This window comes from Scyliorhinus canicula, chromosome 7 (assembly GCF_902713615.1).
Source record: "Scyliorhinus canicula chromosome 7, sScyCan1.1, whole genome shotgun sequence".
NCBI lineage: Eukaryota > Metazoa > Chordata > Chondrichthyes > Carcharhiniformes > Scyliorhinidae > Scyliorhinus > Scyliorhinus canicula.
In genome coordinates this window covers 24,656,883-24,669,736 of record NC_052152.1, presented here as the reverse complement: position 1 = coordinate 24,669,736, position 12,854 = coordinate 24,656,883, and the positions used below count along the sequence as shown (strand labels likewise).

The 12,854-nt window shown below is 46.8% G+C and overlaps 1 protein-coding gene across 2 annotated transcripts in view; it reads left to right on the top strand.

Moving 5' to 3' along the window:
• Positions 1 to 11,525, top strand: part of chaf1b (chromatin assembly factor 1, subunit B) — a 47,145-nt gene extending 35,620 nt beyond the window's left edge. For both annotated transcript variants that reach the window (XM_038801567.1, XM_038801568.1), the window contains exons 11-14: positions 2,393 to 2,549; positions 4,249 to 4,692; positions 7,374 to 7,459; positions 11,079 to 11,525. In XM_038801567.1, the coding sequence (XP_038657495.1) occupies positions 2,393 to 2,549; positions 4,249 to 4,692; positions 7,374 to 7,459; positions 11,079 to 11,227 (836 nt within the window). In that variant the 3' untranslated portion in view covers positions 11,228 to 11,525. The remainder of the gene's footprint in view (positions 1 to 2,392; positions 2,550 to 4,248; positions 4,693 to 7,373; positions 7,460 to 11,078) is intronic.
• The last annotated feature ends 1,329 nt before the right edge of the window (positions 11,526 to 12,854 follow it).

The following is a 12,854-nucleotide window of genomic DNA, read 5'->3' as shown; positions in this document are numbered from 1 at the left end:
TCAGCTGTTCAGCATTAACTGTGTGCCGATTGAAAATTTATAGGAACTGGAGTAGGCCATTCAGCCCATTGTGTCTGCTCTGCCAGATCATGGTTGATTGGACACTTCAGTGCCTTTTACACCCACTCTCTCCATAGCTCTTTACACAATTGTTCATCAGAAATCTAGTTGTGATCACCTTCTGCGATTGATAAAAATTGGTGAGATTAATTTGGGATGAGATTCATGTAACTGATAAATTGACTGACAAGTGGGCAGCTTACTGAATAGATTGAGTAAAGTTCATCCTGGGTATTAGCACCAAAGCGGCCACAGCACATTGGCCGCCTGTCTTACTCTCTGCTGAACCTTTTTTTCCCACTTCAAGTTGATTGAAAGGAGACTCGGGTGTCGTGTAAAACCGATGCCAATGCACTTTCTGTCCCGTGCGACTGTCTGGGATGAATTCCACCCCACTATCAAGTCAGTGTTTCGCGAACTATTTATTTTTCTTTTTGTTAATATAAATTTGGAGCACCCAATTCATTTTTTCCAATTAAGGGGCAATTTAGCGTGGCCAATCCACCTATCCTGCACATCTTTGTGTTGTGGGGGTGAAACCCATGCAAACACGGGGAGAATGTGCAAACTCCACATGGCCAGTGACCAAGAGCCAGGATCGAACCTGGGACCTCGGCGCCGTGAGGCAGCAGGGCTAACCCACTGCGCCACCGTGCTGCCCTTTGAACTTGTAAATGCTGATCCTTACAAACTGTCTTGGATGAACTGGTAAGCCATACCTTCCTGTGGGAGAAAGACGTTTGTCCTTTGTGATGTCCAACGATGATCTGAAGAGGTGCTGTCTGTTCCTCAAACATCCGCTACTAGGTTAAATGTACTCGCTGACTTGAATCTCTCACTTTTAAGTCACCTCACGCAGCCATGTTTGCACCCTGGAGTCAATGAATCACTGGATGTGTCCGGTCACTCATCTCCTCCCCAGGATTTTGACCTTTGCTAACAAAGGCTCTCACACGTGTCTAGATAAACCAGGACACCTTTACGGCCTGTTTAGTGAGCTGTTTCTGGGCCTGTGGTCTTGATGGGTAATCGGTTGAGGGAGATACAAGCCTTCACTGTTCAGTTAGCATTAGCACTCTGCTTTCCCGATGTTCAGTTGAAATACTAGTTTCATTTTGAGGACAAGTTGAAGGCAATTCTTCGGTTGCATCTCTGACAGACTTCGGTATCTGCAGAACGTCGCATCTGAACCATGTCCTACCCATAGCTGATACCCATACCAACATGTGTACTTAGCAATGTAGGGGGAGGAGGGGTTACCGGGTTCATTGGTTAGTACTTGAACCCGCCAAGTTTTGTCCCCCCCCCCCCCCCCCCCCCCCCCCCCCCCCCCCCCCAAAAATCACAATAGTCTTGTGAAGGAAATAAAGTTTCATTTCTGGAGATTCCTTCACCAGGACAACTCCGAGCACTTCACAGCTAAGACAGCAGCTTGACTAATTACTTGGTACTGCTGCCAAGGCCAAGATTACTGGTTGCCTCATGCCAAAGTTTCTGATGTTGACTATGAGGAACTGTGAGGAGAGGCTAAGACTTGCTTAACAAGGGGTAAAAGAGCTTGGCAAACGTGAGTAGAAACAGTGCATATTGTTCAATGCTGACAGTCTCCACGAAGCCATGGTCGCACACCTTGCATGTGGAGGAGAGAGACGCTTTATTGATTGATGTAATGGACGCTTCCACGGGAGACCCTCGTTATTTTAGAGTTGGACGCTTGCTAAGCCACCACAAAACAAAACAGTTTTCATGGCTAGCTAGCGACTCCCCCTCAGGAAAGGACAGAATCAAATCTGGGACCTCTGTGCTTAAGTAGCTACCTGATGCAACAAAGCTCACTCATGGACATTGATCATTTGGCTGATGTGATAGAGAATGCCTTGGGCCTGTCCCGCCCAGCAAGATGTTAATCCCTGTGGAGAGGGAGAAGAGGGGACAAAGGGGGCTATAATGTTATAAATATTTGTTTAACATCATGGAAGCCATTTCATGTAATTATTATTGTCGCAATGATGCACACAGGAAGAACTTAAGCACTAATTAACTAGCAATTTTTTTGGAAAGACTGAAGTAAATTAGAATCCGGAGATTTCACAACAGGTCAGAAAGAGGTTTTTAAAAAAAAAAAATAGTTTTGGCTAATCCCTTCTTCGAAATTGATGCCAAACCCGGGTGTGCATGTTCATTATTTTCTGCTTTATATGTGAGATAGATGGTTATTCTTGTTCAATTTATGTTTTTGAAGCCTGTCTTTATCTATTGGAATAATTGTGTTCATCTACCTCCCACCCCACCCACAGCAGAATTATAACCTGAGTTTTTTTTTGATGTCTAGATGAGTCACCTAAGAACACAAATGTGTTCAAGTTGCCATATCGACTGGTGTTTGCAGTAGCTTCGGAGGATTCCATACTCTTGTACGATACACAACAAACAATTCCCTTTGGTTATATCTCAAACATCCATTATCACACCCTGAGCGATATAACATGGTACGGAAAGGTTAACAACGGAAGCTCTCTAATTGATTAGATTTTATCATCTTGTTTATATTGTTTCTGAATCCTAACCTCCGAACTTCATGAGGTGACACAATGTGATTTGCATTAATAAGGATTTTAAGATAATTTAACCTTACCTTTTGATAATTCCAAACCTTCCATCTCCCCACTGGGGCGTTTTTACATTAGGGTGGCTTTCTCGGTCAACTCTCCCATCATCCTCTTCAAAGGTCTATTTCCCGGTGTCTGTCGCACTCTGCCTTTCACAACTCTGAGCCTGACGTCTTTTGTTCTGCTACATCCACCACTGTCGGAGGTCTCCTTTTGAGGCTTAAATACCTGCCCCTTTTTCGGGTGTAATCTGCGTCTACCCCTCGATTTAGCTCGATGGTAAGGTGTTTACTGGTGGCTTTCACAATCTTGAACTTGTGCCCGGTGCTTGGAGTGTCTGAAAATATTGCTTAGGCAAAGGTCATCTCTCGCCAAGATATCCTCTTAAATGTTATAGACAAACCCTGAAAGGTGTGAGGTGATGAGTAATGTGACGAGGAAATATTCAATGGGAGGTCTGACACTGGGAAGTTCCGAGGAACGAAGGGACCGTGGCGTGTTTGGCCATAGATCCCTGAAGGCAGAAGGGCAGGTTAATAAGGTGGTGATAAAAGCACCTGGGACACTCGCTTTTATCAGTCGAGGTGCAGATTACAAAAGCAGGAAGGTCATGTTGGAGTTGTATAGAACTTTGCTGAGGCCACAGCTGGAGTACTGTGTGCAATTCTGGTCGCCACATTATAGGAAGGTTGTGACTGTATTGGAGGGAGTGCAGAGGAGATTCACCAGAATGTTTCCTGGGCTGGAACATTCAAGTTATAACGAGATGTTGGGTAGGTTTGGGTTGTTTTCGCTGGAGCAGAAAAGATTGAGGGGCGACCTGATCAAGCTGTACAAGATTGAGGGGCAGGGACAGGGTGGATAGGGAACAGCTGTTTCCCTTTGTTAACGGTCAGTTACAAGGGGACACAAGTTCAAGGTCGGGCAGGAGGTTTCGGGGGAAATTTGAGGGAAAACCTTTTTGCCCAGAGGGTGGTGACATTCTGGAACACACTGCCTGGGAGAAGCAGGTTGCCTCACGTCCTTGATAAACTACCTGGATGAGATCTTGGCCTGTCATAACATTCAATGCAATGGGCCAAGTGCTGACAAATGGGATTAGGTAGGCAGGTCATGTGTTTTTCATGCGTTGGTGCAGACTCGATGGGCCGAAGGGCCTCTTCTGTTCTGTATTATTCTGTAGAAAGTAGGCGCGTTGAGCACGAACTCTGTTGCCGACCACCTGGTTAGAACTTAATTCACCACCAGTCTGAGCTGCCCATGGGAGTGTTCATCCATAGCAAGTTTGGAGGGAAGCTTAAAGATGAATTTTAAGGTCAATTGTTCTTACCATTAACTTGTTCAGGGATATCCGTTAGAACTTTTTTTTTATGGAACTGAAAGTTGAATATGTAATTTTTTGGGGGGGGGAATTTTCTGGAACATTTTTATTTAAATCTCTGCAGTTCTGGTAGCTTTAAACTGAGACCCATGGTCCCCCCCCCCCTTTTGTTGAATTATCTTCATTTTAACTGGACTGTTTTGGAGGGAAGTCATTGAAAATCTTCCTGACCTGTGTCATTCAAATCCTTTCCAATAGGTCGAGAGATGGCACTTTCCTCACTATATCGTCCACGGATGGATACTGCTCCTTTGTCACATTCGAGAAAGGCGAGCTGGGTATACCTCTGAAAGAAAAGCCAGTGCTCTCCATGCAGGTCCCCAGCCTCTCGGAGAAGAAACTGAAGAAGGGTCAAGCAAACCGGGTGACTGCTGTGACCCCAAAACAGACAGAGTGCAGCCCTCTGGCCAGGAACGTGGACCAACAGGACTCTGCCACCCCAGCCCAGCTGAAAACGACCAGTGCAGCGGCAGCCGCTGCGAAAGAGACCCCCGGGACCCCCCTCACGACCAAAGCTTCTCCAACCTCATTGGACACGACTCCTCACCACGCAGCTTCTCATGGCAAAGCTCCCCAACCCAGGAGGATCACCCTGAGTACCTTGAAGGCTTGGAGCAAGCCCAGCAACGCCCCGGTGCCCAGGTAAAGCTGAAGCTCCAATCGGTTGACAAGTCATCGACGCAGCATTTTGCTTGCGGTTACTTTCAAAATTATTTTTGCTTCCTGCTGGTGTTAACTATTAAGAGCTGCAGGAGATTTCTGTTATTTGGGCAGCACAGTGGCACACACTGGCACTGCTGCCTCAGAATGAGGGACCCGGCCTTGGGTGACTGTGAGTGGAGTTTGCACGTTCTCCGTGTCTGCGTGGGTTTCCTCCGGGTGCTCCGGTTTCCCCCCACAGTCCAAAGATGTGCAGGTTATGTGGATTGGCCAAGCTAAATTGCCCTTAGTGACCAAAGATGTGCAGGTTAGGTGGGGTTAATGGGATAGGGTGGGGGAGTGGGCCTAGGTTTAGAGTGTTCTTTTAGTGGGTCGGTGCAGACCTGATGGGCTGAATGGCCACCACCTGCACTGTAGGGACTCTATGGAAAGGCGAAAATATAAACTGTAATGTTGAATGACCACTTATGTCCATTGCTGACCTCAGTGAGAGAGGGGGGAGGGGACAAGGCCAGACACTTAAATGTGTCCAGCTATGCTGCTCATCCATATGATTCATGGCAGGCGTTGGTAGAATAATAATCAAAGAATCCAGGTTTCTAGCCTGTTTCCTATCATCCAGGAAGGTGAAATTACTGAAAATGCAAAATATACTATCAGATCGATTTGAATTTAGTTCCACAATTTGGTGCTATGGACCGTCAGCAGTAGAATTATATACAACTACAATCTGTAACTCATGGCCCGGCATATCCTCCATTCCACCATTATCATCAAGTCAAAGTATCCACCTCCTGATCCCCAAAAGCCTGTCACCATCTACAAGGCACAAGTCAGGAGTGTAATGGAATATTCCCACTTGCCTGGATGAGTGCAGCTCCAGCAACGCTCAAGAAGCTCGACACCATCCAGGACAGGGCAACCGCTTGATTTAGGACCCAATCCACCAGTTTCAACATTCACTCCCTGCACCATTGATGCACATTGGCAGCTGTGTGTACCATCTACAAGATGCGCTGCAGCAACTCACCAAGGCTCCTTTGACAGCACCTTCCAAACCTGCAACCGTTACTACCTAGAAGGACAAGAACAGCTGATGCACACGGCAGAAGCTCCCAGTTCCCGTCCAAGTCACTCACCACCCTGACGTGGAAAACCTATCGTCGTCCCTTCACTGTCGCTGGATCACAAACCCAGAACTCTGTTCCTAACAGTGTTGTGGGTATTTCTACAACATGTATACTGCAGCGGTTCAAGAAGGCAACTCACATCCACCATACCAATGGCAATTAGATGGTGGTGTGACCTTCTTCAACCGATGGGTAATAAATGCTGGTCCAGCCAATAGCAGCCACATCCCATGAACAAATTTTTTAAAATCTCCATTGGGGTAAATGGGACTCAAAACACAGAACAGATCAGCCACGATCTTATTGGATGGCGGAACAGACTCAAGGGGTCAAATGGCCTCCTCTTTTATGTTCTGACGTAAGAGAGAAGTCTAATCATCTCAATTCAGTTGCTGAATCCTCCACTATCAACATTGCAGGGGTTACTATTGACCGGAAACTGAGCTGAATCAACCATTTAAATGCTGTGCTGATGGGAGCAGATCAGAGACTCTGAATCGTGTTGACTCCATAAAGCCCGTCCACCATCTACAAGGCACTGCCACCCACCCACTTGAACATTCACTCTCTCCACACACAGTGCCAGTCGTGTGCACTGCAGCAACTCATCAAGGCTCCTTTGATAGCACCTTCCAGACCCACAGCCTGTTCCATCCAGAAGGACAAGAGCAGTAGATACCTGGGAACCCCACCACCTGGAGGGTCCCCTCCAAGTCATTCACCGCCCTGACTTGGAAATATATCGCCGTTCCTTCACTGGCACTGGGCTGACATTCTGGAACTCCCTCTCTAACCACATTGTGGGTGGACACCAGCAGTTTAGGAAAGCAGCTCACCACCGTCTCGAGGGCATTTAGGGATGGGCAATAAATGCTGGTGCTGCCAGTGATGCTCATATCCCAGGGAAAGAATAAGTAAAATTAGTGGAATTGGACCAGTATCAAAGACGTCAGACATCAAAGTCACGAACCAATGTTTGTTTAATAACTTCAGAAGCATTAACTATGCAGAAGAATTTAGCCGATAGGATTAATTGACAAAATGAGAATTTCAAAGGTTGCTCAATTATGCCCAGTAATTCAGAATATTAAAGTTGCGATCAGTGCCCGAGATTGGTACAAACTGAGATTAATTTAGGATTAGCTTCATATGGCTGACAAGTTGATCATATTTAATGGCCAGCCCACTGACTAGATCAAAGTCAGAGAATGAAGTTTGCCCCTGGCAGTAGCACCAGCCAGGCAGCCTCTTTTACACTCTACTCCATCTCAATTGAAGTCAGTGAGATAGGAACACGGGGCGGAGTGTGAAACAGATGCTGCTACGCTCGTCCTTGTGTGTGATGACCCGGGATGAATTTCCTCACATTTGCTCGGAAGCAGTGACGATTCCTGAGCTGCTAACGACTGATTCCCTGTGCGGAAGCTGCAAAGAGGGAGGAGCTTTGGTCTTGTAGTCGTATGTATCTTGTGAGGAACTGACTGGATATCCTACCAGTTTCTTTCAGTAACCAGCTGTCTGGCTCTCTTCTAGGCGAATCTCACTGACTCCTGTGAACCCAGGTTCCTCCCCGGTGGTACCCACGCCTCCTGTCACCCGAGCAGAAAATATAACCCATGGTAAGTAGCGATCCCCGTTAGCCACTAACTAACTGAACTCGAAGCATGGTCTTTATCAGTTAAACTCTTATTTTTTTATTAAAAAAGCAGAAACGCAAATGAAGAAAGGCAGAAGTGCCGATAAGAGGCCAGTAGATAAAGGTGTGTTTGCAAATCCCAATAGGATCTGGTTTCTGTTAGGCAGAGATGACCTGAGCATGGAATTCACACACAATTGCCCTTAGTGTCTGAGAACACGCGGTGGATTGTGTACGTTTTCTGATGTCTTTCGCACCAGTTATGAGACTTCTCTTTATTCACTTGCGATTATCTACATTTGAAAAATAAATTGCCAGTTTCATCAGATGCTAACTTTGAGAGCCACTCATGACTGTTGAGGGCTGGTTTGCTGGTACATAACGACTAAGTTAATGCTGAAGGAGAGGACAACAGAATTACGCTGGTGATATTCTCCAAGCACCCCTGAGGAGCTGAAACATCCCGTCCGACGCTGCGTTGCAACCAAGCAAAATGGAGAAGGTTCTTTCGGGACGACATCAAATGCATCGAGAGACTTGGTCAGCAGCACACAGAACTGAAGCTGAGGTGCTGGAGAGAGAGCGTGAGAATCTCTAAACACCTCGTGTGCTTCCACCCTCCAAGCGCCACCTGCCACCGTGAGTGGCAGAGTCTTCAGAACATGCATTGGACTTGTCGGCCACCTCCGAACCCATCAAACTGAGTGGGAGTTGGCCATCCTCACACCTGAGGGACCGCCTAAAAAGAAGATAGTTAATGACAAAAATGTCCAAGTTTGGGGGGGTCGATTTGCTCAGTTGGCTGGAAGGCTGGTTCGCGATACGGAGCGACACCAACAACGCGGGTTCAATTCCCGTACCGGCTGAGGTTATTCACGAAGGCCCCGACTTCGCAACCTTGCCCCTCGGTAAGAGAAGTGGTGATCCTCGGGTTAAAATCACCACCAGTCAGCTGTCATAGGAGGGAGCAGCCTATGGTCCTCTGGGACCGTGGCACGTTTTTACATTTGATGTCCAGACGTCAAAACCATAGATTTTTATTTTCAACGTTCAATCAAAAAAAAAATACATCAGCTGTTTTCTAGTTCAATCCCTGGTTTGTGGTGCTGAACTGCTCTCGGCTAAGCAGGTGGTGGGACAGTATGACCTGAGCCATGAAAGGGAAAATGAATTAAGCAGGATTTCTGCTCGCTCGTTACCGACCCGTTTGTGGGTCAGATGAGGACAGGATCGGTCTCGAGATACTGGAGTGCAGCAGCTGCTTAATACTGTTGGTGTGCCATTGGGAAAGGGCAGAGAAAGAGTCAATAGGGGAAAATCTGTGTAGTGGGGGAGAGTTGGTGAAATTTAATTTTGTATGTTGAATAATTAGATGTGGATGAACCCAAGCAGGCACCCTTTAATTACGCATCACCTTTAGCGAGAGCCGTGGGACTTTTCACATTAAAATTGCTGTGTAAACGCAAATGGTTGCTTCAATACTAAAGCGATATACTAAATGAATACTTTTCGTCAGTATTCACTCAAGAAAAAGATAATATTGTGGAGGAGAATGCTGAGACCCAGGCTATTAGAATAGATGGCATTGAGGTGCGTAGGGAAGAAGTGTTGGCAATTCTGGACAAGGTGAAAATAGATAAGTCCCCGGGGCCGGATGGGATTTATCCTAGGATTCTCTGGGAAGCCAGGGAAGAGATTGCTGAGCCTTTGGCTTTGATTTTTAGGTCATCATTGGCTACAGGAATAGTGCCAGAGGACTGGAGGATAGCAAATGTGGTCCCTTTGTTCAAGAAGGGGAGTAGAGATAACCCCGGTAACTATAGGCCGGTGAGCCTAACGTCTGTGGTGGGTAAAGTCTTGGAGAGGATTATAAAAGATACGATTTATAATCATCTAGATAGGAATAATATGATTGGGGACAGTCAGCATGGTTTTGTGAAGGGTAGGTCATGCCTCACAAACCTTATCGAGTTCTTTGAGAAGGTGACTGAACAGGTAGACGAGGGTAGAGCAGTTGATGTGGTGTATATGGATTTCAGTAAAGCGTTTGATAAGGTTCCCCACGGTCGTCTATTGCAGAAAATACGGAGGCTGGGGATTGAGGGTGATTTAGAGATGTGGATCAGAAATTGGCTAGTTGAAAGAAGACAGAGAGTGGTAGTTGATGGGAAATGTTCAGAATGGAGTTCAGTTACGAGTGGCGTACCACAAGGATCTGTTCTGGGGCCGTTGCTGTTTGTCATTTTTATAAATGACCTAGAGGAGGGCGCAGAAGGATGGGTGAGTAAATTTGCAGACGACACTAAAGTCGGTGGAGTTGTAGACAGTGCGGAAGGATGTTGCAGGTTACAGAGGGACATAGATAAGCTGCAGAGCTGGGCTGAGAGGTGGCAAATGGAGTTTAATGTGGAGAAGTGTGAGGTGATTCACTTTGGAAAGAATAACAGAAATGCGGAATATTTGGCTAATGGTAAAATTCTTGGTAGTGTGGATGAGCAGAGGGATCTCGGTGTCCATGTACATAGATCCCTGAAAGTTGCCACCCAGGTTGATAGGGTTGTGAAGAAGGCCTATGGTGTGTTGGCCTTTATTGGTAGAGGGATTGAGTTCCGGAGCCATGAGGTCATGTTGCAGTTGTACAAAACTCTAGTACGGCCGCATTTGGAGTATTGCGTACAGTTCTGGTCGCCTCATTATAGGAAGGACGTGGAAGCTTTGGAACGGGTGCAGAGGAGATTTACCAGGATGTTGCCTGGTATGGAGGGAAAATCTTATGAGGAAAGGCTGATGGACTTGAGGTTGTTTTCGTTAGAGAGAAGAAGGTTAAGAGGTGACTTAATAGAGGCATACAAAATGATCAGAGGGTTAGATAGGGTGGACAGCGAGAGCCTTCTCCCGCGGATGGAGGTGGCTAGCACGAGGGGACATAGCCTTAAATTGAGGGGTAATAGATATAGGACAGAGGTCAGAGGTGGGTTTTTTACGCAAAGAGTGGTGAGGCCGTGGAATGCCCTACCTGCAACAGTAGTGAACACGCCAACATTGAGGGCATTTAAAAATTTATTGGATAAGCATATGGATGATAAGGGCATAGTGTAGGTTAGATGGCCTTTAGATTTTTTCCATGTCGGTGCAACATCGAGGGCCGAAGGGCCTGTACTGCGCTGTATCGTTCTATGTTCTATGTTCTATGTTCTAATACCCTTTTCTACGAGTTGCTGGAAAGAACTGCGAAGTTTCAACAAAAGGTCTCTGCAAACAGAACATGAGCAAAGAAGCCCCATGTGAACAAATGTTATTCTTCAGCAATCATTAGAGGTTTCTCCACTGCCCTGATGGCATTGTCGGTTTGCTGGGAGAGTGATTCCATTGGTGCCAAGTGCTCTCCTGTTGTTTGCTACAGTGGCTATTATTCAAATGTTGGCCCTGAGTGTGAGCGTTGCCAGGCTATTCAACATGGTGAGGCACTGCGGCCACACACACACACACACACACACACACACACAGTTCAGTCTCCCTCTCTGACATCCGCATGTGCGCGTCCGGTTTGTTGGCCAGAGCTACGTTTCTCTGCATTAAACGGCATGTTTTGAATGTTTTAGAGAGACCTTCTCCGTCCAGTGATCCTTCATGCAAGTCACCCGACGCTAAGCGCTCCAGAACTGATGATAACCAGAGCCTCAGCCCCACAGATAATGTGAGAACAGAAGACGACTGCGAGAGGGGGAGTGTGCAAACCTGCAACAAATGAACATGCCTCAGAACTTTTTTAACACACGTACTTTGTATAAAATTCTGCATTGTGATTGGTTTAGCCTCAGTGCTGGCATGTACATGCGAGCTGGGAATTGCATTGTCAGTCATGTAAAGGACCATGAGCTTTTTTTTTTGTGTTATAGGCTTTAAATATGTCATAACATCCTCTTGATATTAGGCTGTTTCTAAATGTGAATAGTCCCGTTTTAGTTAATCACTGTACAAAGTAACCACTGTACAAAGTATCAATTATGTCTCAAAATTAAAAGATTTTCTGTTTATGCTGATAGAAATGGGTGTTTTGATATTCCAGTTCCATTCAAGATCTAACTTTGTTTTCTGTCTTAATTGCACCTCGGATATCTTTCATGCTGCTCATATACTTTGAAGTGCGATCACTCAGAAAATGCACAGTAAAATCACACAAGAAGCAAACAGATGAAGGGCCAGTTAGCCTGCCTAGGAACATGAGTTAGTGGGTGAACTGGAAGCTAACCCTCATTCCCATTTGATGTTGCATTTTGCATTTTCTGAACTTTGATTTACATCGGCAGTGGAAAGCGTGGTAAGCTACTGGGGTAGCCATGATGTGGAGATGCCGGCGTTGGACTGGGGTGGGCACGGTATTACAACACCAGGTTAAAGTCCAACAGGTTTATTTGGAGTCACTAGCTTTCGGAGCACTGCTCACCTGATGAAGCAGCTGCACTCTCGAAGTTAGTGACGCCAAACAAACCTGTTGGACTTTAACCTGGTGTTGTAAGACTTGTTACTGAGCTACTGGGGGACAGCGCGGCTGCACAGTGGTTAGCACTGCTGCCTCACAGGGCCAGGAAACCGGGTTCAATTCCGGCCGTTGGTGACTGGAGTTGGCAGCACGGTAGCATGGTGGTTAGCATAAATGCTTCACAGCTCCAGGGTCTCAGGTTCGGTTCCCGGCTGGGTCACTGTCTGTGCGGAGTCTGCACGTCCTCCCCGTGTGTGCGTGGGTTTCTTCCGGGTGCTCCGGTTTCCTCCCACAGTCCAAAGATGTGCGGGTTAGGTGGATTGGCCATGCTAAATTGCCCGTAGTGTCCTAAAAAAAAGTAAGGTTAAGGGGTGGGGGGGGGGGGGGGGTTGTTGGGTTACGGGTATAGGGTGGATATGTGGGTTTGAGTAGGGTGATCATTGCTCGGCACAACATCGAGGGCCAAAGGGCCTGTTCTGTGCTGTACTGTTCTATGTTCTCCTCGGGTGCTCTGGTTTCCTCCCGCAGTCCAAAGATGTGCAGCTTGGGTGGATTGGCCATGCTAAAATTTCCCCTCGGTGTGCAGGTTGGGTGAGATTTCTGGGTTGGAGTGGGCCTGGGTAGCGTGCTCTTTTAGAGGGTCGGTGCAAACTCGATGGACTGAATGGCCTCCTGCACTGTGGCGATTCGATGGTGTAAGGTGGAGGGCAGCGAGTTTGTCCTTTCCCCTCTCCTGCCTCACCTGCAAATTATTCCAGGCCAGTAGCTGCCACGCGAGTGGAGGAGCAGATTTACATACTCGATTCCTTCGGAGGTGTGAAAAGAACAAAAAATTCTCACGAGGTATGAGCTACAGTCACGTCTCCTGAAAGAGAATGGTAAACTCAGTGATTTA